General features: G+C 45.2%; 1 protein-coding gene across 3 annotated transcripts in view; it reads right to left on the bottom strand.

Moving 5' to 3' along the window:
• The window catches only part of LOC149334289 (protein VAC14 homolog), a 69,652-nt gene that overhangs the window by 31,444 nt on the left and 10,386 nt on the right, over window positions 1–27,822 (bottom strand). For all 3 annotated transcript variants that reach the window (XM_089555107.1, XM_089555108.1, XM_089555109.1), the window contains exons 4-9: window positions 26,454–26,516; window positions 19,297–19,404; window positions 16,763–16,872; window positions 14,353–14,459; window positions 9,372–9,536; window positions 3,894–4,219 (exon numbers count right to left, since the gene is read on the bottom strand). In XM_089555107.1, coding sequence (XP_089411233.1) covers window positions 3,894–4,219; window positions 9,372–9,536; window positions 14,353–14,459; window positions 16,763–16,872; window positions 19,297–19,404; window positions 26,454–26,516 — 879 coding nt within the window. The remainder of the gene's footprint in view (window positions 1–3,893; window positions 4,220–9,371; window positions 9,537–14,352; window positions 14,460–16,762; window positions 16,873–19,296; window positions 19,405–26,453; window positions 26,517–27,822) is intronic.

Below are 27,822 nucleotides of genomic sequence, written 5' to 3'. Positions count from 1 at the left end.
AAAAAAAAAAAAAAAATAGAGCACACATGCACAAAGCCTGGTGCAACGATGCCGATGGCCCCAAGAAAAGAAACTAACTTTACGAGAAACTTGAGCTGCGTATACTTCCTTCATAAAGACTCTCATAAAGAAAACTCACAAAACAAGACTGCCAGTTTGAAACGAAAATTCACACCACCTGGAAGCTAGTATGCAAATGCAAGATCACTTTTTGCCCACTCACTGTATTATAAAAGCGCGTTAATTCGAACCTCGTTAATTCGAAAATCCGGATAAATTCAAGCTGCTGGTGCAGCCCTGGCCAACCAACAGCCATGCAAGTCTAAGGTCCATCTCGTTTGTCGTTTCGATCCACATTTTTTTTTCTTACCACTTCGGAGCCACTGAGCGTTTCCGTCCACATGGTTCTTCCGTTCTTTCAGTGCGCAGAAATTGCGTGCTCGTCATGAGCTGTTCGCACTTCAAGCGATGAAGCTTGCTCACACACGCTGATGCTTGTGCAATGTGCGATAAAGTAGCGGTAGAGCTCCGCAGCTAAAAATGGTCACTGCCGCGCTGTTCTCATCTCAAAAGCAAGCAACCTTTACTGTGTCTATCGCCAAACAAATTTAATGTGATGCAAGCAGTTCTTGCTTGTTTTTCAGGGGCCATTCGATAATTCAAACTGTTGGATAATTCCAACATTTTATTCGGTCCCTCGAAACTCGAATTAACAAACTTTCACTGTAGTATTAAACTTAGAAATGAATGGAACGAAACATAGAAAGTTCCACTAGTTGTATTCGCATTGTATAACTGAAGAATTCCTGCAATTCATTAATCTCCATTTACAATTTCTTTTTCAACTTGCATACTGAGCTAGAATCCCCCACACACAAGTAACAAGCAAGTTTTTGTGTTCCTCTAAACAGCTTTCAAGGAAGATTATCTGCGTTGTAAAAAATCAGAGTAGCGATCTACTTGGTCTCTAATACGAATCCAATTACAAATTTCAGTACCCAGAAGCAGGTCAAGCAGTCAGCATCTGACATAGAAAGCCCTGCCAATGCGAAACGTGGGCTAGCATTAGAAGAATCATTAGACGCACGGACATAGACAGCCGATGATGCTAGAGTATAATCTCGATAATATGATCATGGCTGGTGCACATTTGAAAACTTTCCACTGCTTCTGAAGCGGGTTCTGTTTGTTTTTTGGATTACATGAATTTCGTATGACACAAACATTTCTGTGGCCCCCTGAGATTCATATCACTAGTATTCTACAGTAGAACACAAGCTAAACTCGAAAGCTTCTCTGCAAGTTCTCGCTACGCATGTTTTGACACGTGGTAGGCAATGAGCTATGACTGCATTTTTCAAAGGTTATCTAACAAGGTGGTGAACGGCATTGTTCTATGCGCTTTTTAGCACGTTCTCCCAAGTTTTTCTTTTCCAAACTTGTTAGCGGCTTACACCAATGTGAGCAAATTGCACAAGACACAATGTGTGTGCACTTCCAACGTTGGGTTTTGTTTTAATCTGTTTTCTCTTCACATCAACAGCAATACACAGTGAAAACTCGTTGATTCGAAATTCAAGGGACAGAATAAAACGTTCGAATTATCCAAAAGTTCAAATTATCGAATGACCCCGGAAAAACTAAGAAGAATCGCTTGCATCACGGGTGATTTGTTTGGCGAAAGGCTGGGCACTGGTTGCTTGCGTTTGAGATGAGAAAGGTGTGACAGTGACCATTTATAGCAGTGGAGCTCCGCCGCTCCTGCATCGCACAGCTCACAAGCAACTGCCTAGAGTGTGAGGAGGCTACACAGCACCAACTTAATCTAACCAAAAACTAAACCTTAACCTTAACCTACTTTAACCTAGCGTAACCTAAACCTAACCTAAACCTTAGCCTAAACCTTAGGCTAACCTAACCTAAGGTTAGGTTAAGGGTAGGTTAGGTTAAGGTTTAGGTTAGGTGATGAACCCGCAATTTCGGTGCACTGGAAGAATGAAGAATGGAAGGACCGATTAATGGAACCGCTGAAGCAGAGAGAAAAACACTGTGGATAGAAAAGCCTAGTGAGATGCACGAGTCAGCATCCGAACGGTGCGCAGCTGAGCTCGGTTCGCTGGCTGGTGTGGGCTGGCATGAAGGTCAGAAAAGAGAAACCGAAACTATGCGGTCCGACTCCCTGAAGACAGGACCATCCGTCCGTTGCCACGTGTGCTATAGCATGCATATCAGAGGTGCGCGAGTGACACTGCAGTATGGAATCCAGGTTCAAGTGGGGCTATTTGGATGGTCCCCTGCCACACCAGGCATACCTGGCCTTCCTTCGGGAGCCCATTCGAGTTCACTGGTGCGGGACCCATAGCGTCCAAATTAGTGAGCATCCAACACCATATACAGGGTGTCCAACTAACTTGGACCAATATTTAAAAAGAACCTAAGCGTTCTTCAGATCTGAAATCACGGGGATGTTGAGAGGGTTTATCTAAAGTTACAGCACCATTTTTTCGCTCCTCCTATTTGAATAATTAGTCAAGGTAAATAAATTAACTTTTTAAATATAGCTTGAAATATTAAGGCATCAGTAGGAAAGTTGCGGAGCTCCACAAATATTGTCCAACCCAGGCACTTCCAACGAGACAGACTTAGCGTGGCCGTTTTTATTCAGGATAAATGAAAGCCTGCGGTGTATAAAATATACCACGCAACAGCGCGCTCCGTGCGCCCGAAAGCGCCGCGATTACAGCACTCTCATGCGTGCCTTGTAAAAAACATCAGCCACTTTGGCCCTTTCATGCTGCCCAAGACAGGGCTTCGCGTTGTGCTTGGTTCCAAGATAAGCGCCAGTGGGTTCGGGCGGCAGTTGAAAGAAAGCGTGGCTCCCATTTCAGCGGCAATAATTGCGCTCTCACGTTAGCAGAATGCATGCGGAGGAACGATGACAATCTTATGAGTTCCAATTTGGGAGCAAGACCCCAGCAAGCAAAGACGCATATAACAAGCTGGATAATGTCGTGTGGATCACGAGCACAACGCGAAGCCCTGTCTTGGGCAGCACGAAAGGCACGAAGCGAGTGATGTTTTTTACGAAGCACGGATGAGAGCGCTGTAATCGCAGCACTTTTGGGCGCACGGAGGGTGCTGTCATGTGGCATTTTTTAAACTCCGTGGGCTTTTGTTTATCCTGAATAAAAGCAGCCATGCTAAATATATCTCGGAAGTGCCTGGGTTGCACAATATTTGAGGAGCTCCGCAACTTTCTTATTGATGCCTGAATGTTTCAAGCTATATTTAAAAAGTTAATTTATCTACCTCGGCTAAGTATTCAAATAGGACCAGCGAAAAAAATGGCAGTGTAACTTTAGAGAGACCTTAACAACATCCACGCAATATCAGTTCTGAAGAACGCCAGGGTTTTTTCAGAATCTTGGTCCAAGTTAGCTGGGACACCCTGTATACTTAATGGGCATTGTCTAGGCCCACACCGGTAGTCCGATAGTCTGAATTATCTGGATTTTCGAACAGGGTTCGAATCAACGGGCTTTTACTTATGTAAAACACAGCCACTGATAAGTTTACAATATAAAATATTTACAATTCATAAGCTACAACAGCTACAATGGATACATATTTTTTTTTTTTTGGGACCGAATAGTGTCGGGCTTCGTGTTATGGTGCGCTGTAATAGACAAATGCTTACAAAGCTGCAGGCCGATGAAAATGTTAGCATCCAGACTAGCCTGCTCAGTGGCAACACAAGTTCTGAAAGTTTTTACTTTTATTTCAAGTTTATTCTTCACCTTCTTAATCCCGCAATGGCCAGTACCTTCGCTGAAGACAACAGCTGCTGAGCGCCTTTGCTTTTCTTCAGCCTCGCAGAGAACAAGACCCCTCACCTTGTTGGGTATCTTGGTGAAAAGGTGCAGGAACCAGCGCAAGACGGCGATGCGCGTCTGCATCGACACATGCATCAGCTGCCGTGTCAGCACGTTCACCAGCGGCGTCAGTTCGAGCTCGCCCGTTGCCGCAGGGGTAACCGCCCCCGCGGTGCTGCCGTCGTCGTGTTCCAGGTCGCCGCCGATCTTGTGCTGTGCACTGAGACCACGCACCGTGGGCGATCCGCTTTCGCTGGTGGCCGCGGAAGAGCCGTGGGGCCGGTCGTCCTCCTCGGTGACCAGCTGCATGAGCCTCGTGTTGACCGCCTTGGCCGTCTCGCGGATGTCTGCGTGGAAGGAAACCCTAAACGGACTGAACAACTAGAATACTTGAAGAAAACAGCGCAGCAACAGGGACAAAAGAGAAGACGGGACAGGCGCTGTCCCATCTTCCAGACGGGAGAATGCCGGAATTCCCGCTTGCGTGAACACAACACCTCTTTGAAAGGGGTCCCTTCCTCAAACCGAGCCTTGCACAACGAAGAATGTCGTCACAACAATGTCGTCATAACACCTCTGCGCCTGCTGCCGAACGACGTATTCCACTTTTTAACAACACAAAGGGTTGGGTTGGGTTATTGGGGTTTAACGTCCCGAAGCGACTCAGGCCATGAGGGACGCCGTAGTGGAGGGCTCCGGAAATTTCGACCACCTGGGGTTCTTTAACGCGCACTGACATCGCACAGTACACGGGCCTCTAGAATTTCGCCTCCATCGAAATTCAGCCGCCGCGACCGGGATCGAACCTGTGTCTTTCGGGCCAGCAGCCGAGCGCCGTAACCACTGAGCCACCGCGATGGGGCAAACAACAACACAAAGATCTTGTACAATCACAAAGATAGATTAACTAGGGAAATCAGCGAAGCATTTCATATTCACAAAAACCGCTACACATGCGTAAGCACCCCATCCGTCCTCACTCATGACTGAGAGGTATCATATCTTGACAATCATTACTGATTTTGACATCTTATCAGTGCTGTTGGGGTAGATCATGCGTGCTCCTGGTTGTTAGGAGAGTATATTTCTTGTGTTCCTTGCAATAAATCTTCAGTTGCTAGTCAGTGCCTGTCCCGTCTTCTCTCTTGTCCCTGTTGCTGCGCTGTTTTCTTCAAGTATGTACCAACTCGCTCAACTCGCCGCTTTACTGATTGACTAGTTTGAATCTATAACCAATGCTAAGAGAGGAAATGTGAGCTAATTCGCTAGCATTTACTTCCCTGACAATAAAAACAGCATGAAGGGGATGAAAGATACCAGGAACAAATAAGGTTAACGAGAACAGAAAACTGGGCAAGTTGGAACAGATTCATCTTAGAACAGCGCGAATCACAGGACGTAGTGCAAGAAACAAGAGGCATCACGAGCGCAATCTAACAACTGAATTTTATTCCTAGAAGGGTTAGATATATAAGCACCAAAGACAACAACAAAACACAAAAGACATCACGCACATGATGCGCGTATGGGTTTTTTTAGGGGCTATCGTGATGTCTTTTGTGTTTTGTCGTTGTGTTTGGTGCTTATATATCTAACCCTTCCAGGAATAAAATTCAGTCGTTAGATTGTGCTCACGTCATCTCTTGTTTCTTGCACTACGTCCTGTGCTTCGCGCTGCTCTAAGATGAAGAAATAAATAGGATGAGAACCAACTAGCGACTGAAGAACTTTCTGATCAGTTTCGAATGCACACTGAAACTGGATTTACAGTAGGCTATCATTATTTCCAACTTTAAGGGACCAGAGATTTATGTTTGAATTATCAGAAGTGTACCTTAGTAGAATCAAAAACTAAATGCAATTAACACTATGAATATCTATACATACAAATAGTATTTCGGATCCATTTCTCTATGAAAATGTAGCCAATAGCTGTAGCCAACACAAAATACTGAAGAAAGACAGTCATATGTTTACTTAACCAGGAGGCTCCAACTGGTTGTGTGGTTGAAAAAAGTAATCGATAATGCACTGGTTTCCCAAAAAAGGAAAACCGCATTACTGGGACCTCAGGTGACTGTAAAAAATGGCCGAATTATCAGAAAGTCGAATCACTGATTGGCTACAAAAAATTTTAAGAAAACCGTTGCACACCGCAGCAAATTTAATTGATGAAAAAAAAAAAAAAACAGTGGTTGCCCGCTTTTGAGTGAAAATTGGGCGGCAATAACAATTTTTCCCAATTCCGCCATGCTGTACTGCATGCTCACTGTTGGGATTATCAAAGGAGAGCTGTTCGCGAATAGTAAGACCTTCTGCGATCTCACCACACAAGCAACAAGCAGCTCGCGATCGGCGTGCATTTTCGGTGCAATGGATGAACCATGCAGATGGAAGCAAGGTGAATGTACATTTGCACCACAATGGTGCAACACATATAAAAAAGAAACACCAGTGATGTGCCAATCAGTGCCCAAAATGATGTGCAACTGGACTTGGCTAGCTGAAGCGCGGCCGATAGTCGCAATCGTCATGGGCTAGTAGCAAAGCTCAGAAAACAAAATTATGCGGCAATGGAGTGCCTCCAATCATTTGGAGCTCCAATCGGACATTGATACAGCCCCCCCATCAGACCGCGACCGAGTTGCCCGGTTGGAGGGTCCCAATTTTAAGCTCACACATTGCCGCAAACCTCACATGTCCGACCTTTCGCGCACCGGAGCATTGGAGCAAGAACAGAAAAAGTTTGAATTAACTCAATTTAAGAGAAATCGCGGTACGAATTAAGCGGCTTTAAAATGCACTGAAAATATAGCCAGTCAACCAAAATATTGAAATTTGTTTCAATTAAATGAAGTACGAGCTATTCGAGTTTGAATTATATAGCAAGTCTACTGTAATATCTTCAAGTTTGACTATAATATACGAACTGGATCTTCAGTTGAGAGTCGGCCAAGCATCCTATCTACTCCGTCCCCTTGGGAGTGTTTTTATTCGCCGGGAAACAAATGCTGAAAACATCATCATCATCATCAGGTCTAAGGCCACGGCCATACATCTGCAACCTCACCAAGCACCGAATGTGGGCCCCTGATCACAGTGGTTGTCCCAAGCCTACTGCTTTATGGCTTATTGGGGTTTAACGTCCCAAAGCGACTAAGGCTATCAGAGACGCCGTAGTGGAGGGCTCCGGAAATTTCGACCACCTGGGGTTCTTTAACGTGCACTGACATCGCACAGCACACGGGCCTCTAGAATTTCGCCTCCATCGAAACTGGACCGCCTCGGCTGGGAACGAACCTGCATCTTTCGGGTCAGCAGCCAAGCGCCACAACCACTGAGCCACTGTGGTAGCCCTTACCACTTTACCATGAGAAAGCACACTCCATAACACTTGCAGTACAACCAGCACAAAACACACGGAGACAACTGCAAACCTGAGGTGCTCTAGGCTATCAAGGCCTCGCGAGTACTGTATCATGGAACTGCCGCCATTCTCGGTCACTGCGAAAGTTCGTCTTCGCCAAAGGACAAGCAAAATGGTTCATCTAAAGTGAATTTCTTTCTTTTTACACCGAGTCTACGGGAAACCACCCAAATGTTCTTGGAGAGTCCTTGAAAACTGGTTTTTGTCACATGTCTGGCAGACACACAAACTGTGCCGTAAGGGAAGGTAGGAAGGGGGGAGTGAAAGAAGAAAGGAAGAAAGAGGTGCTGTAGTGGAATGCTCAGGAACAATTTCGACCATCTGGGGAACTGGCGAAGGACAGGGTTAATTGGGGAGACATGGGAGAGGCCTTTGCCCTGCAGTGGGCATGCTGATGATGATGATGGAGATCTTTAACGTGCACTGACATCATGCAGCACATGGGCGCCTTATGCGTTTCTTCTCCGTGTTTGAACCTGGGCTTATGGCTGGAATCTCATGAAATTTTGCACACAGATGCGTTTTTCTCTCCTGATTCCAAATATGTAGTCATACAGGGTGTTTTTGTTTAGAAGGTCCAAAATTTTTAAAGAAAGGTAAATTCCTTTAGATTTATTTTAACCCTGGGGCTATGCTGAGGGCAACGGCGGACACCAGGTAAGAGGCAAACTACTTTAATTAGTTCGCTGATTAACTGATTACGTTAATTAACTTTTACAATTTTTATTTTAGGGGATATGTTGTATTAGCAGAATTGGAGATCGTCTTCCAAACAGTCCAGCCAAGAAAAAAGATTTTCATGAAAAAATTTTTTGCGCGCGTAACGAAGCGAGAAAAAGTCACCCTGGTAGGCAGCTTCACACTGTAACACAGCGTCTGTGAGCGCTCGCTCCGCCCTGCACTTTGTGTCAATGCGTTTTTGTTCCAGCGCGGCATTCCGTGAGGCCGCGGAGCGAAGCGAGATAAGCAGCGATAGCGCAGGCCGCCAGTCCGGGACGCGTGACGCAAAGCGCAGGGCGGAGTGAATACGTCAGAGGCGCTCCCGCCGCTGCGTTACGGTGTGAAGATGCCTACCAGGGTGACTTTTTGGCGCCTCGTAACATGCGTGAAAAATTTTTAATTAAAGTTGTTTTTTCTCGGTTGGACTGTTTAGAGGACGATCTCCAATTCTGAGAATACAACATATCCCCTAAAACAAAAATTAGAAAAGTTAATTAACATAATTAGTTAATCAGCGAACTAATTAAAACCGTTTTCCTCTTGCCTGGCGCCCGCTGTAGCCTCCAGTATAGCCCCAGTGCTAAAATAAATCTAAAGCAATTTACCTTTTTTTAAAAATTTTGGACCTTCTAAAAAAAAACACCCTGTATTTGAGCTGGTGATCGTAAATCTTACAAAGTCTGGAGTGTAATTAAGTAATTTCTTACGCAGCTTTTATGAACTTTCTCATTGCGTTTTGCTGCTTTTATTTACATGAATTGATAGCCAGGGAGCTCCCATACCCGGTGACATTCTTCATTTTTCTCTAAAGGCAGATCATCCTGATATACTGTGTAGAGAGCAAAAGGTTGCAGTATTTGATACTGCAACTCGTTAAGGTAATTGTAAATTGCTATTAATGCGTGGCCTAAAGAAAAAAGTAAGAATGTCATCAGGTATGAGAATTCCCTGGCTATCAATTCATGTTGTTAAAAGCAACAAAATGCAATGAGAAAGTTCATTAAAGCTGTGCGAAAAATTACCTAGTTACGCTCTAGACTTTGTAAGATAACTTTTGATGTTAGACAATCAGCTCAATTATGGCTACATTTCCTGGAATCAGAAGAGAAGAATGCATGTGTGTGCAAAATTTCACGAGATTCTAGTCATAAATAAAAAGGTCAGTTTTAAGACCCTCGTCCCCCTTAACCACTGAGCCACCGTGGTGGGTGCAGAGTTATTCATATTCTGTAATTCATCTTAACATTTTGTCTAAACAGGAGCCTACTGTTGAGCAAAATCCAAGTTTTCGTCCCGTGACCACTTCAGTGCCACCGTAACCTTGTGGTTCCGGGGCTTCCAGGGACACTCACCAGCGGCGTGTGCGTGTGACGGTGACTCGGGACGGCGGGGGTCATCGTACGAGAGCGTGGGCAGCACCGCTTCGAGGATTCCCGCCGCGTGCGGAAGGAGCGTGCGCCCAGAGAGTGCCACAAACTCCCGCATCCAGCTGATGGCCGTGTACTGCACCAGCTCCTCTGCAAGGGGTGCCAACAGCTACAGGTTACTCCAGGAAACACGTGCTCCAGAGACTCAACTGCATGCACGCACATTTCATTTTGTCTGAAAGGTAAACTGCGCAAAGACGAAGACCGCAGCGCAAAGACAAAGACCAAAACACTGACTCACAGCAGAAAGTTTATTCAAACACAGTAATGCAATATATAGAAAGAATGGCCAACCCATCAACAAGCATACACACAGAAACCCCTGTTGCCACGTGGCATCGAGGCATGCAACCTCATCATCATCATCATCATCAGCCTGACTACGCCCACTGCAGGGCAAAGGCCTCTCCCATGTCTCCCCAATTAGCCCTGTCCTTCCCCAGTTGGGGCCACCGCATCCCTGAAAACTTCTTAATCTGATCCGCCCACCTAACTTTCTGCCACCCCCTGCTACGCTTGCCTTCTCTTGGAATCCACTCCGTTATCCTTAAGGACCAGCGGTTATCTTGCCTACGCATTGCATGCCTTACCCAAGCCCACTTCTTCCTCTTGATTTCAACTAGGATGTAATTAACCCGCGTTTGTTCCCTCAGCCACTCCACCCGCTTCCGATCTCTTAACGTTACACCTATCATTTTTCTTTCCATAGCTCGGTGCGTTGTCCTTAAGCTGAACCCTCCTTGTTAGCCTCCACGTTTCTGCCCCATAGGTGAGATGGCTTACTAATGCACAACCTTGTTTTCTTCCTCATGTGGTAGGCTTCCATAATCTCACATGTCAAGTGGGACAGGTGCTTGTACAGGATATCACAACAGTGCAAGGAAGGAAAATATGATCTGAAGTCTTGGACATGGTCAACGAGATTAGCAGAGTTATTAGATTCCAAGTTATTTGCATGCTCTTTCAAACGCATATTAATACATCACCCAGTCTGCCCGATGTCCGAGACTGCAAATCTTGTTTTCCTTCCTTGCACTATTGTGATATCCTGTACAAGCACCCATGCCACTTGACACGTGAGATTATGGAAGCCTACCACACGAGGAAGAAAACAAGGTTGTTCTTTAGTGAGACATCTATTTTATTACACGATATTGAGGTTGCATGGCTTGATGTCAAGTAGTAACACAGGTGTGTGTGTATGCTTGTTGATAGGTTGGCCATCTTTCTATATATTGCATTACTGTCTTTGAATAAACTTTCAGCTGTGAGTCAGCGCTCGTAATGTGTTTCTTCTACTGCGGTCTTCGTCTTAGCGCTGTTTACCTTCGATATGTAGCACCAACTCGCCCGTTTAGCTGTTCTCTTTTAGTATTTACTTTTAGAGTTCACATTAATGCTGGGCATGGAGCACACATTGAGAGAAAAGGCTAAAGAATTCTTAAGCCACAATGATCACCGCAGAGGAATGGGCAATACAATGAAAAACAAATGTGATTTAATTAGGTGTGAGCGAGTACTGAAATTTTCGAATACGAATGGGAAAAATTGCTTTTTGATATTGAATCGAATATCTGTTCAGTCTGAAAAAATATTCCAGAAAATGATAAACAGGCAAATGTTGTTGTCCTTACTTTCTTTGTTCCCCAAAACAGTGCATGGTCTCAGCAAATGAAGTAAACTAGACTGACTAAGCACGATATAAGAAACATGACGTGTACAGAAATGAATACTATACGATTTGACAACATCCAACCAGTAACGTGGTCACACAAAATGAAATCCCTGAAATGACACTAAACTAAAACTAAAAATAGCTCATAAAATGTTACTAATTCGGATTTCAAGGGACCAAAAGAAATGCCTGGATTGTCACAAGGTCGACTTATGAAATGCGCTGCACTCCCCCAGAAAATGATAAAAATTCAGGGAAGCCTTATGAAGAGGCTTCACCGCACAAATACTGAACAGCCCATTACGAGTGCACAGTTTCGGCGTTTTGGAAGAACATTGCGGATGCATGCAAGGGAGCGCGAAATTGGCGTTTGAGTGGTGAGACTGGTTTTAAAAATTCAAGGGGTTGACCTAAAGTACGGTGAGGCGAAAGCCTTATGCGCGGTGTGCTGCTTGTGTCACTGATGCGTTGTTAAGATGTTAGGCTTCGCCTTTAAGAGTGGAACGCGACAGCGTCTTGCAACGTTGCCAGGGAGTTCACAGAACGCCATCGCCCATTCGGCAGTAATTCTTGCTCGTGGGTAAATTGGTTTTTGAGGAAAGGAAATGTATCTGTCTCGCATATCACGGTGGACACCTGAACCTCGCGGTAACGGGAAGGGAGGAAGATGGGAGTGAACGAGGACACGGTATTCACTGGACACGCCTTTGTTCATTCCAAACCGTCGAGCTGGCATGGCGGAGTGGTAGCGTGCTCAACTCGACCAATTTCTTACTCGGTTCTGTTTATTTATCTGGTCTGACTAGAAAGGTTAATTAGGATAATTAGTTAATTAACTAATTAACTAAACTCAGTCCCACTTAACTGGAGCATCACTACACCATCCCTTTAATTGGTTGCATGGTTACTAGCCAAAGTACAATTGGCCCCGTTTGAAATTCGCGCACTGTGACGTCACAACTACTTCGACCAATTGAAAAGCGTGACATTTCCGTCGACAGCTACTGCTTACAACGATGAGGCATTAAAGGCTTCCGCCTTAAAAGAGAAACGAATACAATGGCATGCCAGTTGATGTCCGAAAGCAGCATGGACGTGGGCTTAGACGACCGGCATATCTGCAGGCTGAAATCTGCTGTTGCCGCAGACTAACGGCAATGCTCAGAAACCGAAACCACGCAGCCAGGCTGTTTTTTTGGCTTAGTGACGAGGGCCCTCCTGTCATTGTCACACCTGCCATTAAGCGCATTTCAGAGGTGCACGGGCTACAATGCAGCAGGCAATAAGTAGGATTTTTATACCCATGCCACACAAACAGATTTAATGCCATTACGTGCTGACTGCCTTCAGTTTCAATGGCATTCATGTGGTGCCACACGCAAAAATTTAATGGCATTAGCCTTACTGCCATTCGCAACCTAGTGAGTTCACCACCACTCATTCGCCCGTGCAATGCGCACTCTCGTTCCCATTCCCCACGCAGAAAAGCACGAGTACCAACTTCCTGACCCGTAGCAAACGGTTAATTCGTAACTTTGTCAGGTGAAGCATCTACATATGCCGCGTTTTCGATGCGATGAGTGCCATTTTAACTTGCCTTTTTGACAGGTACTCTCGACTTGTGTGCCAACATGCGAGTTTATGGCTACCTTTTCAACTTGTAAAGCAAGAACAGCCTTATTTTCTGGAAAATGATTTTTACATTACATTTGAACACCATTCCCAATATATTGTGCTCATTAGCACTGTTTACATTCAGATGAAACTTTTGACTGCCTTGCAAGCGTTATCGTCATCCTAACTTTCAATAATGGCATTAAATGTGGACGTGTAGCACCAACTCCAAAAATAATGGCATTAACAATCTTAAGGCCTTAAGCATTTACTGCCATTTCTTGTGTCTGTATGGCACGGGTATTACACGATCTCTAGCCCTGCTGTGACACCTTGACTCACCCCTTCAAGAGCCTCATGCAAGTGGGCTTTCCCGCACATCATGGCCGACCAAAACAAGCTGGCGGAGCTCACGCTAGGAGAGTTATGAAGACGACAGGAAAAGTGCCATAAGTGCAGGCGTTAAGCATGTAACACATTATGGAAGGATCAAAGAAAAAACAGCGTGCTTTTTTGCTGCGACTGTTCGAAGAGGATGATCGGCCATCTTGTTCACATCAGGTGTCATACATGGGAAAGCCTACTTGACGAATTTTGAGTGAGGTAAGCCTGGCAGCATCCGAATGTGATCGGTCGACATAACAAACGTCAGAAAAAGGAGCAAAGAGAACATATTTGCACTGTTTTTCCAGGCGCTTTAAAGGGACACTGAGGAGAAATTGAACTTGGCATGTATCGACAGAATACCAGCTCCTGATTACAAAAACGCCACTCATACTGACAACAACGCTCTTGTAACGTAGAAAAGAGCAAGAACCAAAATACAGGTATCGCCCCCACAGGCCAAACTCGCAAGTACAAGCGTGATGACGTCATAGGACAAGACAGTGTTGCTAGAACGAATGGTTCTAGCAACACTAGGACACGAGAGCCACGAATCACTGAGGCGCAGCCAATGCATGCGCAAATCTCCTCGATGTCGCCAGATGGCGCCACGTACCCGGCAGCTACGCGCGGGCCTGCAACATCGGGACCAATCAGCGCCTGCTCACCGGTAGTAGGCGGGCTCCCGGTATTCCACTAACGGTAACAAGGTGCACGGTATGCTAAAGGTGTCTATTTGCGAGAACTTCGTTGACGACTTCGAGAGCGGGATCCATCATAACGCTGGCAAAACTCCGGTGCAAACGTAAACGAAGCGACTGTAGCGACGGCCGCAATAGCCGATAGATGCCTTCAACGTGCGACAGGCGGTAGCTTTCATTTTGGCTGCTGCTAGGCCGCACCTCTAGCCGCCAGAAATCACGGAGTCTGCATTACGTCATGTGCACGTCAAGTTTCACGTCACTTAGTCCTGTGTCGTCATAAGATATCCCAAGTTTGAATCAGAGCGGCGGGAAAAACTTTTTCAACTTCGAATCCAAATTTCTTAGAAATAAATGCATCTTTCTCTGCCGGCCAAATGGAAACAAAGCCATGAAATGCCGAACTATCGGATTTTGCTTAAAAAAAGTATTGATAGAGCTCTCCTCACTGTCCCTTTAACATGCTGAAATGGTCCGATGGACATGCAAGCACCCGTGCAACCCTGATAATCATCCCGAGACAGTGGCTCACCGGAGGAATGTGAGTGAACGATGAGGTTCCGGATCATGGCGGCAAAGTCCACACGGTCCGGGTGCTTCACTATGTTGCGCAGGAACTCGCTCAGGGTCGTCTCACACCTGCAGCACAAACCCACACGATGACGCCATGTGAGGAAGCCAGCTTGTCTACTTGCCAAGCCTCCAGCACGAAGACAGGCATATCAGTCATATCAACCATAGACAGTCATAGACAGGCATATCAACCCAGTGCCATCTGGCATTAAAGGACCATACAGACACCTAATTTCATTGCATGTTTTTTTTTTTTTTTAGAATGACGCATTAGACATTACAATATCACTGCGTGGAATTTGCCTGCGACCGCTAAATAATTTATAATTGAATTTCTTCTCCCATCCTGTTTCAGCTTTACGAGTTTGAACTATGGCTGTGACACGAGTTGAACTTTAGGTGATGTGAGCCCCAAAAAGAACTGCAGTATAAACGCTGATACGTGGTTTTAACTCACTGCAGCAGTTAAACTAGCCTGTTTCAAAAGAGAATTACAACAAACGAAGTATCAGCGGCATATATAAACGTTACATTGTGCCTCACATGACCTAAAGTTCAACTACACGTCACGGCCATCGTTCGGCTGATGAAACCAAAACAGCGTTAAGAAGGAATGCAATTGTGAATTATTTAGCGGTTGTAGGTGAATATCACGCAATTATCCATGTATACCAATGTCTGACGCATAGTTTGGAAAAAGAAAACACAAAAAAAACCCTAAAATTTGCTGTCTACAGTCGTTTAGAAAATGAAACAAGTCTGCACATCATCTCACATACTTTGTGCTCTCCTGTATGGCTCGTCTGTCTAAAAAGTTTGGTCTCTAATCTGTCAAGGACCGATGTAGACCAAGCGTTTCAACACACAACCCTGATCAGTGCACCCGTGTGCAACCTGGCAGTGTTCTCAGGCAGGCACTACCACAATGCTCTCCAACACAAAAGGGAACACCTAGTATGACCTGCAAAGTGCAAGCTCCAATCTCACCTGTCAACACCTACCAGGTTGCTGTTATGTTGGACAATAAAGCCCATAGCACTCTAGAACATGCATCAAGATCAAATTGCAGTTTGCCTCTAACGATTCATTACCGTATTCTAACGACAAAGGTACTACCTTCACAGAAAACGGAGATTTATTAAAGGAATGACCACAAAATATTAAGCAGCCAATTTTTTTTTTTCACCACAAAAAAAAACTTGCTGTCTAAGATGCTTGATTCTGCAACGGTTTTGCTTGAAAGGCTGTAGAAAATTTTTATCAAGGATTTTACTGAAAGCCAATATAAATATATCTCACCCACCAGACAACAATTGGCCAATTTTAGCATAGGGTACTGTTCATTTTAGTTTTCATTGAAGTTTTCATTTTAGTTTTCATTCAATTTACGCTTCAGCTGCAGACAGTAAGGCTTTTTCGCTAGCGAAGCATCTAGTCCCAGTGCGGTAAAAAACACCATGCACTTAAAAGAAATCAGTGATATACCCACCACAGCAAGTGTCCCTTTGCTGCTTACTATGAACAGCGCACATGCAATCTCCACCGATTCTTAGAAATATTTGAAATCATCCATACGAGTGCAAATACCAATTCATCATCATCATCAGCCTGACTACGCCCACTGCAGGGCAAGGGCCTCTCCCATGTCTCTCCAGTTGACCCTGTCCTTTGCCAGTTGTGGCCACTGTATTCCCACAAATTTCTTAATCTCATCCACCCATCTGACTTTCTGCCGTCCCCTGCTACGTTTCCCTCCTCTTGGAATCTACTCCGTTTCCCTTAAGGACCAGCGGTTATCCTGCCTTCACATTACATGCCCTGCCCAAGCCCATTTCTTCCTCTTGATTTCGACTAAGATGTCATTAACCCGCGTTTGTTCTCTCACCTACTCCACCCTCTTCCGGTCGCTTAACGTTACACCTATCACTTTTCTTTCCATAGCTCGCTGCGTTGTCCTCAACTTAAGCTGAACCCTCTTTGTTAGCCTCCACGTTTCTGCCCCATAGGTGAGTACCGGTAAGATACAGCTGTTGTATACTTTTCTCTTCAGGGATATTGGTAAGCTACCATTCATGATCTGAGAGAACCTGCCATATGTGCTCCACCCCATTCCTATTCTTCTAGTTATTCCCCTCTCATGATCCGGATCAGCGGTCACTACCTGCCCTATGTAGGCATACTCTGTAACTACTTCCAATTACGTGACCATGAATGCAGCCAGACGATTTCCTAACACAATCCACTAAAGGGACATCACGAAGGAGTTGTCGAGCTCAGCGCCTGTGTGTAGTTTTTGGTGCTGCTCAACACTTAAAACCCGCCCAAAGCAGTTGCGAACTCTGGGATGCAAGAAAGAGGAAAACACTTGCATCTTCTTCAACTCCACCGAGGGATCCTCGAGGATGTTGAAGAGGCCGTCGAGGATCTCGGGAAGGAAGATGAGCATGTCAATGTCAGGCACCGAGTTCATCACCGACACCTGGAAAGTAGCACGGAAGAGAAAAAATATCGGAGGGGAAACTCAAGCTCTACCTTAAGGTGGGAGCCTGGTCTTGAAAAAAAAAATTTATTAATGAAGTCACAGTTAAGAAATCATCAGGGATTATACAATTTTGTGTGCCGATTCTAAATATGCCATTTAATTTCATGTAAAACAATTCCTTGAGCACTTTTGTAATTTTTATGCATGTATTCTGTGAAGAGCTTTGAAAAAAATTTCTTGCGGGGAACTTGCTGAAATGTACGCCATTGGGTTCTCTTGACACCAAGGAATGCAACAAGGGTAAAATTGTCCTCCTGCCTATCATAGAACATCAGTTACAGGGTACTGAAGTTGTCGCTTCAGAAATGAGAAGAAAAGTGTGTATTCCTGTTTCTGAAGTGGCAGCACCATTACCCTATAACTTAAGTTCCATGATAGGCAGGAGGACAATTTTACCCTTACTGCATTCCTTGGTATCAAGGGAACCCAATGGGATACATTTCAGCAAGTTCTCTATAGCAAATTTTCTTCAAAACTTTCCTAAAGTACTTGCATAAAGACTGCATAAGTGCTCAAGGAATTGTTTTAAATGAAATTTAATGACATGTCGAGAATCAGTGCACAAAAATACATGTGCCCTCAAAAATTCATAACTATGACTAGATTAAAAAAAATTTACTTTTCAAGACCATGCTCCTCCCTTAAGGGGTATGGTATGTCATAGTGTAATTGGTTAATTAACGTCAACATATCAGGAATTGGTTATTCGCGACTTCACACTACTAGATGCTTTGTGAGAGCACCTGAAAGCATTAAAATGTTTGCGCACAGCAGTTTACGAAGTGCTCCGCGTAAGTCATCATTATGAGGGGCTTACCCAGCACCACTTGGTGTTTGCCAAGAAACCACACTGTGCTCAATGCACTGGGGTCAAAGTGTGCTCCTTCTTATGACCGTTAATGCGAATGTCTTAGAGCTGACGTTTGAACGAAAACCGATGCGTGTCACACTAATTTAGGATTGGTTGACGAAGATCATGACGTCACGCAACAGCCAACCAATGAGAACGAGGTATGGCGTCGGACACGGAGAGCGGGGGGGGGGGGGGTGGTGTCAGCGTGTGTGGAAAGTTTCCAGTGCTCTGTGGTTGGAGCGTCGAGTCACGTGACAAGGTGCATAACGTGGTTGTGGGAGCAGAGGAGCGGCTAAGGAGGGCTTCGGGGCTTCTCAGAAAGAAAGAGGCTCCAAGACGGATGTGTTTGCAAATTTACTGGTTAGGAGTTTGCAAATTTACCGGTCAGCTGAGAGCCCAGAAGGCACTGACACAACAATGTTGACAGGGACACTTAACCCTTTCAGGCGGCATTTTTTGTTTTGACTGAATTCAGTTATTTTTCCACCTATGTAGTATATTCAGGCCTCAAGAAAGGGAATTTGCTAGTTTTCAAACGTGAAAGACAAGCAGGTCAGTTCTCACAACGATGTGGAGATTTCCGTACAAAGTGTCAGATTGCTTAGAAATAGTAACATCGAAATGTTATCGTGTGTCAGGTAAACACCCTAGGGATCGTGGAATCCCTTTGTGTTTTGAAGATGCACATTACGCTCGAAAATGAGCAAAAACCATTGATGTTCTCACTCACGGCAAATTCTGTCTGCACAAAAATGGCGGACGAAACGCTACCTAGCTCACTGTGATACGAAATATTACTTAGCGTTCAGCTACATGGTACCAGGAAGGAACTTATCTGCAACAGGAAGGGTGCTCAATTTGACTGAAATAATGAAATCACTGTTAGGTGCTCCAGTTTCTCAGAAAAAGCTGTAAGTTTGCCGCTTACGCAATTGTTTGCAAAGCGCCTGAAAGGGTTAATTAGATTGCACTGGCGATGTGACAGTGCTAGAGGCTGTTGATGACAGAATCTAGCCCCATTCACACAACTCTACACAACAGGAAAAAAGGCAGTAAAACCAGGTGGACTGGGTGGCGCTGATGAACACTCTCAAGGTTAGGTTACTTGTAAACATAAATACCCCCGAAAGCAGAAGGTTTGACAGCCGTCGCCGTAGCTCAGAGGTAGAGCACCGGACGCGTAATTCGGAGGTTCGGATCCCACCGGCGGCATGTGGTTGTTTTTTCTTCTGCTTTTCTAATCAATTCGCTTTAAGCGACAACATATTCAGTAATATTCTAAATTGAACAACAGCACAAAATAAATAAATAAATAAAATTAAAAATCCCCTGTGCCCCTTGGTTTCTGTGGCTGTTGGCTTCTCTCATATTTATAACGAGCCCCTCATTCCGCTTCCCTGGTTTGCTTAATCACACCTACCAAGTTATGTGAGTGCCACTGCAGCCATGCATTTCGACTTTCCCTAGAGCAACCACCACATCAAAAACCGATTTCCGTGGCTCCTTACCCAGGAGACCACGAATGCCCGTGCAAAGTGGTTCTTGGTGTAGACCCGCTCGCGCAGCAGCGGCATGAAGGCCACCAGGTCAAAGGACGAGCTCTCCGTCACTATGTCCTGCAGGGAAGGGGAGAGAACACATACCACACACTGTAGTGCAGTGTAATTCACTGATAACGACACCAGATATAATGACACATTGCTAATAATGATCAAATTCTTTATATTTATCAGTTTTCTCATTGGCCCCATGTGAAAATAAACCGTACATAATGATAACATTATTGGCGAAGTAACGGACACATTGACAGAATTATGGCGGCCAGAATGTGGTTACCATCAAAATTTGTCTGAAAGTTTGATAATAAACAAACTATTTTGTCGTTGAGAATTTTTAAAGTGCTAGCTTTTCTTAGCGCATCCCACCATTTTGCACTGCCTGCAGTGCACACCTTGCTTGGCACCGCAGATAACACCGCGGCATGTTTATCTTTTGATGGGAGCTCGAGGGGGGGGGGGAGTGGCTTGCTCGATAAACATGGCGCTTTCAAGACACTGTGCGCCCTTGACAAGAGCACCAGTGGCACAATACTTACATGAATGGGGGAACGTGTGGGCATGTTCTTTTTTGTTTTTGCTTTCTTTTGCCGCTCCAGATATAAGGATAATCAGTCGGATTTTCCGTCTTTCTCAATATCGTTATAAGTGGATTGCGCTGTACTGCATGTAACAGTGTGTGAAGACATCTTCGCTTTCAGGTGCAAATTATAAGGGCAAATGTTAAAACGTTTAGATTTTATTGAGGAGCATGCCAAAACTCTATATGAAAAATTTACACCCTCCCAGGTGATTAATTCTGAAGTTTGTACCATGACCTCATGTCTATGCCTTCGTGACTAGCCGGATCCTCTACGCCGTGCCATATCTCCGCACTACTAAGCAAGACGAGGCGCGAATAGACGCCATCATCCGCAAGGCAACTAAGCGAGCCCTGGATCTCCCGGTGGCTACCTCTAATGCCAAACTCAAAGCATTGGGGGTACTAAACTCCTACCAGGAGCTGCGGGAGGCCCACCTCGTGAACCAATACACGCGGCTCACGCAGACGGCTCCTGGGCACCGCCTGCTAAACCGCTTACACATCCAACACGACTGCACTCCAGAGGAGGCGGAGCGTATCCCAGTACTATGGCGCCATATGCTCTGGGTCTCCCCGCTCCCCCGTAACATGGACACCGACATGCATGAAAACAGACGACAAGCGCGGGCTCGGGCTCTTGAGAGACAACACGGCTCCCGACCCGGTGTATATTATGTAGACGTAGCAGGGCCATCGCCCACGGGATTTTACTCGGCCGCTGTCGTTCACCAGGAAATGCACGTTGATGGACTCTCCTTTCGAGCCCCGAATTCAATGCGGGCCGAGGAAGTAGCGATAGCGCTTGCTGCCGCCCACGCCAATTCGAGAATAATCATCACGGACTCCCGAAAAGCATGTGAACATTACTTGGCAGGGGAGATCTCCCCCTTAGCTGCTTGTATTCTACGACGGACTGCCACTGATCCAACACCCAAACGAATCATTTGGGCTCCTGGCCACCAGGGCTTACGAGGTAATGAGGCCGCTGACGCGGCTGCCCGAGCGCTTACTCACCGGGCTCCTCATCCCAGCTCTTCTGGCTCGGAGACTAACCAGCCGCTGCTGCGATTCAGGGAAATATTAACACATTATAGCGACAACCACCGCCTTTTCCCGGCCCCTGCAAAAGGGCTGAGTAAGACGGAGGAGCGAACTTTAAGGCGCCTGCAGACAGGTACTCTACTCTGTCCTGCAATAATAAAACATTACGATCCTAACACGGATGGGCGATGCCCACACTGTGGGGAGACCTGTGATATCTTCCACATGGTGTGGGCATGTACTCAAAATCCCCACCTCCCCCCTTCCCCTACCCCTTCCAGAGAGGCATGGGAGACTGCCCTCCTCAACTGCTCCTCGCTTGAGTCCCAAAGGGCTCTGGTGAAACGGGCGAGAGACGGGGCCTCGTCGTGCGGTGTCCCGGACTAGGGACGCCGACCATGTAGCGGGGCCACTCTGTGGCTCCCAAACTCTTTTTTACAATATAAAAGTTTTCACCACCACCACCACGTCATGACTCCAACCAGACTTCCTTTGACTCATCCCTCTCATATGAACTCATTATGAAAACATTTTGTACATTTTAAGGCATTCACCCTTGCAAAGCAAACAAAAAGAAGTGTGCACTGACCCGAGTGATAGCAGAGGTACACTAATACGTGGGGGCCGCCACGGTGGCTCAGTGGTTACGGCACTCGGTTGCTGACCCGAAAGACGCGGGTTCGATCCCGGCCGCAGCGGCCGAATTTCGATGGAGGAGAAATTCTAGAGGCCCGTGTACTGTGCGATGTCAGTGCACGTTAAAGAACCCCAGGGGGTCGAAATTTCCGGAGCCCTCCACTACGGCGTCCCTCATAGCCTGAGTCGCTTTGGGACGTTAAACCCCATAAAACCAAACCAAACCAAACTAAGACGTGGAAGCGTCCACCTTAAAAACAATTATCTGTCCATTTCCCTATGTTTCTTTTCAAATTAACCAACTAGCCTGCCAGAAAGTCCTACTTCCGTATATTTCTCCTCCCCTGGGCTTTTCTCTGCTTCTCAAGAACAAGGAACAAGCGGCACATTTCTATGTGAACCTGATTGTCTCGTCAACATGCCAGTCCTGAGTACGCACGTTGTCTGTGCTTACGAGAGCCTTTAGTCCCGTTCTCTTTGCGCAGTTTTACTTGCTCTTTTAACATGTACACCACAAGCTGACAGCTCTCCCCACAATGAGTCCTGCCCACATCCATTTCTTTGTTTTATTTCTCGCGTGAAATACACTCAACACAATGAAGGAGATGTTACCTAGGTGTGGACTCCAACAGACTGATGACGACAGTGAGTCCTGTGCGTGCATACAATCGACTCCCAGTAATTCCGAGATCCTCAAATGGAAGTTTTTGGTTCTTAGGAGTCAGGTATAGGTTTCATCGCTTTTATACACAATCTTATAAAACAAAAAAAATTGCTCAGTAATTCAAAGTTCAAAAACCATAACATCGCATAATCAGAAGTTATTTTATGATCAAGAGCCTGTTACATTCTGTTAAAATGGGTAAATTTTCCAAGTACCAAAGTAGTTTCACACCAGTGGATACTGCCACCACAGTTGTTCTTGAAGTGGCAAGATTAGTCCACTGGTCATCACCATCGCAAGTGCTCACAGAACTGGATTTCTCAAAGGGACGAGACAGTGCGAGACTAGGCTTGAAGGTGAAGCTCTTGAGAATGCGCCACTGCGCCAGCTTTGAGTTTCGTAAGCATGGAATCGTGTGAAGCAAGCGGCTATTGCAAATTGCTTAAGTGCTAGCAGTTTTGTGGCAACTGCTTCGGAGGGTGCCTCTCCTAATCTTCCGGGGGAAGTGCAAAGAGATAATTGTGCTCCTCTTAGTAAAGTCTGTATCAAAGAATATGCCACCATGCAAGTAGAAACGTGCGCTGCATTGGTGGGCAGCTAAATTCTGCTGATTGTTCAGGTCCACGAATCCAGTCATTCTAAAAAAGCTAGGGAGAATGTCTACTACACTTGAATCAGTGCAAAAGCATGTATTTTTGCTACGTAGAAGACGGCAGTGCCGCGGGACGGAGTGATTGTGCTAGGCAAACAGATAATGCGACAATGACCAAATTTGGTCATGACCAAGCTCTAATGACTAAACGTGATGGAGGCACTGAAGATGCTGAGCCATAGCTCAGGGTGGCCGATACTGCTGGGGGTCTCGCGGGATTATTCTACAGCGACAACTGTCAAGGGCATAATCCCTGGATTTTTTCCTGGTTTTCTGGGACAACAAGGAGGGGAACCCAAGCAGAACAAAATAGGCACAATAATGGAAATGTATTGGCAAATGTTGGCCCCACAAACGACCACAGTGAAACCACCTACAGTCAAGCCCATTTATAACAATACTGGTTATAACAATATATTGTATATAACAATGGTCAGTCATGGCACCATCAGCTGTGTCACGTGTTCTATAGTAAAATAAACTGCTTATAGCAGTGCTGTCAAGGCACATTATTGGTTATAACAATTAAATCTGATAATTGAGTATCAACCATTACAGAAAAAGAAAGAAGGAAATGCTACAACCACACCAGCAAAACCATGCTTACAACACAAAAGTGTGGGGCCGACCAATGGACTAAGCTGGCGCAGCAACGCCACAAAAGCAAAAGAGGCAGGCGTCAGGAGAGCTGCTGCATTGCTGCATTGGCTATGCGCATTGTGCGTACCCCCAATCAGTCAGTGCAGTGCAGCGCGCGTGCATGCAGCCAGCGCGGTTTTTCTCTTGTCAGCTGTCACCGCACCCTTGGTTCTGCATGCTTCTTGAATTTCCCATAAGAATAGCTTCCGGAAAGACGGCTTGATTCCTGTGACGTGGAGGTGCACGAAGCTCCCGGTGGCGCAGTGATGGCGGTGCTTTGGTCATCGGTGAACAGTGAACATTATTCCGATTCCGTGAAGTTCAAATTAACGAGCTTTTACAGGCATTAGAACAATCAAACCTCTCTGGGTATTTACTGTCAATAAATGCGCTGAAGTTTCTCATCTTTTATTTTTTTCAGCACAACCCTGTTATAACAATTATTGGATATAACAATGGTATTTCCATGGCACTTGAATATTGTTATAAGTGGGCTTGACTATATTACAAATATGGGAAATGTATTGGCAAATGCCGGCCCTACAAAGGACGAGAGTGAAACCATCTATTTGCAATACTGGGCCGATTACCCGTGCTGCCTGGCAAGCAAACAGTGAAGAAGAATGGCACTGTTCACCACACTAAGGATTTCTGGCGCCCTCTGAATGCAGCAGCATGAACTAGTACTTGTGCCCTACACACCTCTGAGTAGACACGGTGCCACTCGGGTGTGAGGCAAACGGCACATTCACCACCACAGCCAGCTGTCGCTGGATGCCACATTACATGGGTGCGGTAACCACCAGTGTGTTTTTTTTTGTTTTTTTTTGCTGCTGAAAGTAATGCAGATGAATCACTCAAGCACACCTATCCTACAGCTAGCAGACCCTGCTTTCAGCACTGTGACTCAGTCAGCAGAAACAAACCAAGATAACCCTTCTTTTTTGTGTGCATGAGAAGCTGTTGATACAGCTCGATGTCGCGACTAATGAACATGCTGTTTGTGTCCCTTGTGGTGCTTTGTTTAATTCAAAGCTCTTCATGGCCCCTGTAAGCTTCATTTTAATAGAGGTGACCGTATCTCCCTACATGCACACTACTACTGCCATTACGAAGACTTAAGATGTCAGAAAAAATTGCACACACACAAGTACTGTCCACGAAAATGCCAGTGCTCAGTCATTCATAGCTCAAGTAAACTGTCTGCTTATTGGGTGTTGTGGCACTGAAATAGCTAAGGTATCAAACAAAGGGATACAAACAGGCCGGCTATGCAAATGCCGTCTACGGGAGCCAGTATAAATGAACACTGTCATTTCAGTAGCAGCATCGTATTTTCTGTGTACACAACTGCCCATACTAGGGAGTTTCATTGCAGGATGGCAGTGCGGCAAATATGCACTGCATTGCCATTGCTACTGCTGCCGTAAAAAGGGAGTAATTACTCATTGACATCCACCCAAGCGCAGCCACACGGCTACAAAGCCGAAGTTAACTACGAAGTTTCTGAGAAAGCTGTATAGCTTTCCTTTGTAGCCGTATGGCTGCGCTCGGGTGGATGCCAATGAGTAATTACACCCTTATTACAGATCTACTCCACCTTGGGGGATTCCCCTAAACATTTGACCACTACTGCTGCCGTGCTCGCCTAGCCACATTCATCATATCGTCATAGTTGCTGTAGTAGTTGGCATGTTTGCCGCAACAACTCTCTAATAACTAATACACAGTAGAGTACTGGCTATAGGATAGTAAATAAATTGGTTAAAGAGGAAAGGAAATGGCGCAGTATCTGTCTCACATATCTCGGTGGGCACCTGAACCGCACCGTTAGGGAAGGGAGGAAGGTGGGAGTGAAAGAAGGAAGAGAGAAAGAGGTGCCTCAGGAATAATTTTGACCACCTGATGATCTCTAACATGCACTGACATGCCACAGCACACGAGCGCCTTTTGCATTCCGCCTCCATTGATAGTGGCTGAAATGAATTTCTGGACGATACGAATTCGTAAGGGTTCCTGGCCAAAGTACATTGTGTACAATGGGCAGAATTTTGGATGTCCCCACTGCTCTCCTACTCGAAAACGAATGACGCCAATGCGGGAGTTCTGAATGTGCACATGCAAGCACTTAAGCACTGCTGCCCTCACACTGCAAATGGTGCAACTGCCCGTTGTGTGGCACACACAGCAAGCGTGGGCATAAATAAATCCCGTCAGCCGTAAACTTATCTGTGTCGGGGCACTGCCCATGCTTCAGGACATAAAATTTTGTTTAGTATTTTCCGATTATGTAAATTTCGTGAGACGAATATTTCCACAACCCCCGCAAAACTTGCAACATTGAGATTCTAATGCAGTGTCTCACATAACAATGCTCACTGCAGTGTTTTGGTGGGCTAGCACTTAAAGTGACAATCCCCCACATTTGGGCGTTGTTTGTTTGTCTGTTTCTCAGAATGAAAATGAATGCTTCTCAATGAATGAATGAATGAATGAGTGAACAAACGAATGAATGAATGAATGAATGAATGAATGAATGAATGAATGAATGAATGAATGAATGAATGAATGAATGAATGAATGTGAATGTTTCTCAGCAGAATGAGCAGCGCCAGTTAGGAGGAGAGTGTGATTCAAATGATGGTTGCACAGTAACTAAACGGAAGTAGTTGGGGTAGTAGTTAAATGGTAGCCTGGTACCACCTAGTAGGCCGTAGCTCCAGCCGACAATTTACGTAAAGCTACCCACACATATCCGCATTTGGTCTAATTACCCAAATCGACTGACATTTTTTTCCTCAGGACTTCAAACCCTTTACAAGTCAGATATGCTAGCATGTCTGATAACATGCAGAGTGCCAGTAAGAAAAAAAAAACATCACGCTTTTCTTTACCTTGAGTAGCCGGTCTAGAAGCTCTGAGCCATTCTTGACGTTCTGGTCTGAATCTGCGGCCAGCTAAGGGGGCAGTGGAAGAACCAACAAGAATGACAAATAAATTGGAGAGGCACGCAAGAGAAGCGCACAGACATGTACAGAGAGAAATTGACTTAGTTTCTTCCTTGGATTAAAGCAGTCAAAGAGGAACGGTCATCTGCTTTTAAAGACTGCATAACTGAACATCTTAAATGCTGATTAATCATCACCGTTTGTTTTCCTATGTTCAGCTTCAAAACCATTCAGAAATCAAACATGCTAGCAGATCTCGTAACATGCAGAGCGCCAGTCAGAAAAAAAAAAAAAAAAATTCACAGTCTTCCTTTTTTAAAGAAAACTGTGAAGTTTTTCTTAGAGAAAACTTTATTCCTTGACTTCACAGTTTCTTTAAGAAAAAGTGTTATTCTTTAACATCACAGTTTTCTTTGCGGCAAACTGTGAAGTTAAGGAATAAAACTGAACTAAAACTGAACTGAATTGAACGTTTCCAGAAAGTGTGCTTTGCGTGACATTGCAGGTAGTGAACTACTAGACACTAATTTTTTTTTTTTTTCCAAGTGCATTATGGCGCCTCCCAGTGGCCATAGCGGATACAACCAAATGCCAGGAGCAAGACCGTCCCCTTACCTGCATCCAAAACATTAACACCTCCCAAAATTCTGTGAACAAATCTCTTCTGTCAATAAATTATGCAACACACCATAGTGAGTGAGCTGGTATTGCATCTTATAGGAACGAAACAATGCAACTAAAACGACGGACCAGCGCGTGTTCGTGTATCTCTTTTTCTGGTCCTTCATTTTAGTTGCGCTGTTTCGTTCCTATAAGATGCAATAAATTATGCCAAGTCTGTTTAGAGCGCAACTATAACCATCTGTCAGCCCCTTCCTCAGGAAAGAATGAAATCTGGGAATCCAATGTCTCCCTCGGCAGTCTTCAGGATCTTGTATGCTACCTTGAAGAGCAGACTGAATTACATCTATCATCTGGAACAAAAGCGACAAAGAAAGCACGGTGATACATAGCAGCAGCAGCCATTTGGCCCAGCTATGTTCAGTGATTACACAGACTCTGTTCCCTATACCTCTCGAATCGTACCCGCACCTCAGTGCACACATGAAATGCAGCTTAAGGGGGGGACACTGGTCTTTGAGCCCAAAAAATGACCAAAGAAATCTATGTTCAAAAAATGACATTTGTGAAATTTACAGCTATTATTTTCCAACTTTACAAATTTTTTCCTCCAAGAAATCATCATTCTGACTATAATATTAAATTCAGATCATCCTGTAGGTTGAATTTATGCAGGAGCTGACAATTTAATGGC

This window comes from Amblyomma mixtum, chromosome 8 (assembly GCF_055824585.1).
Source record: "Amblyomma mixtum isolate Tamu chromosome 8, ASM5582458v1, whole genome shotgun sequence".
In the NCBI taxonomy this organism is placed as follows: domain Eukaryota; kingdom Metazoa; phylum Arthropoda; class Arachnida; order Ixodida; family Ixodidae; genus Amblyomma; species Amblyomma mixtum.
This window is presented reverse-complemented; position numbering and strand designations above follow the sequence as displayed.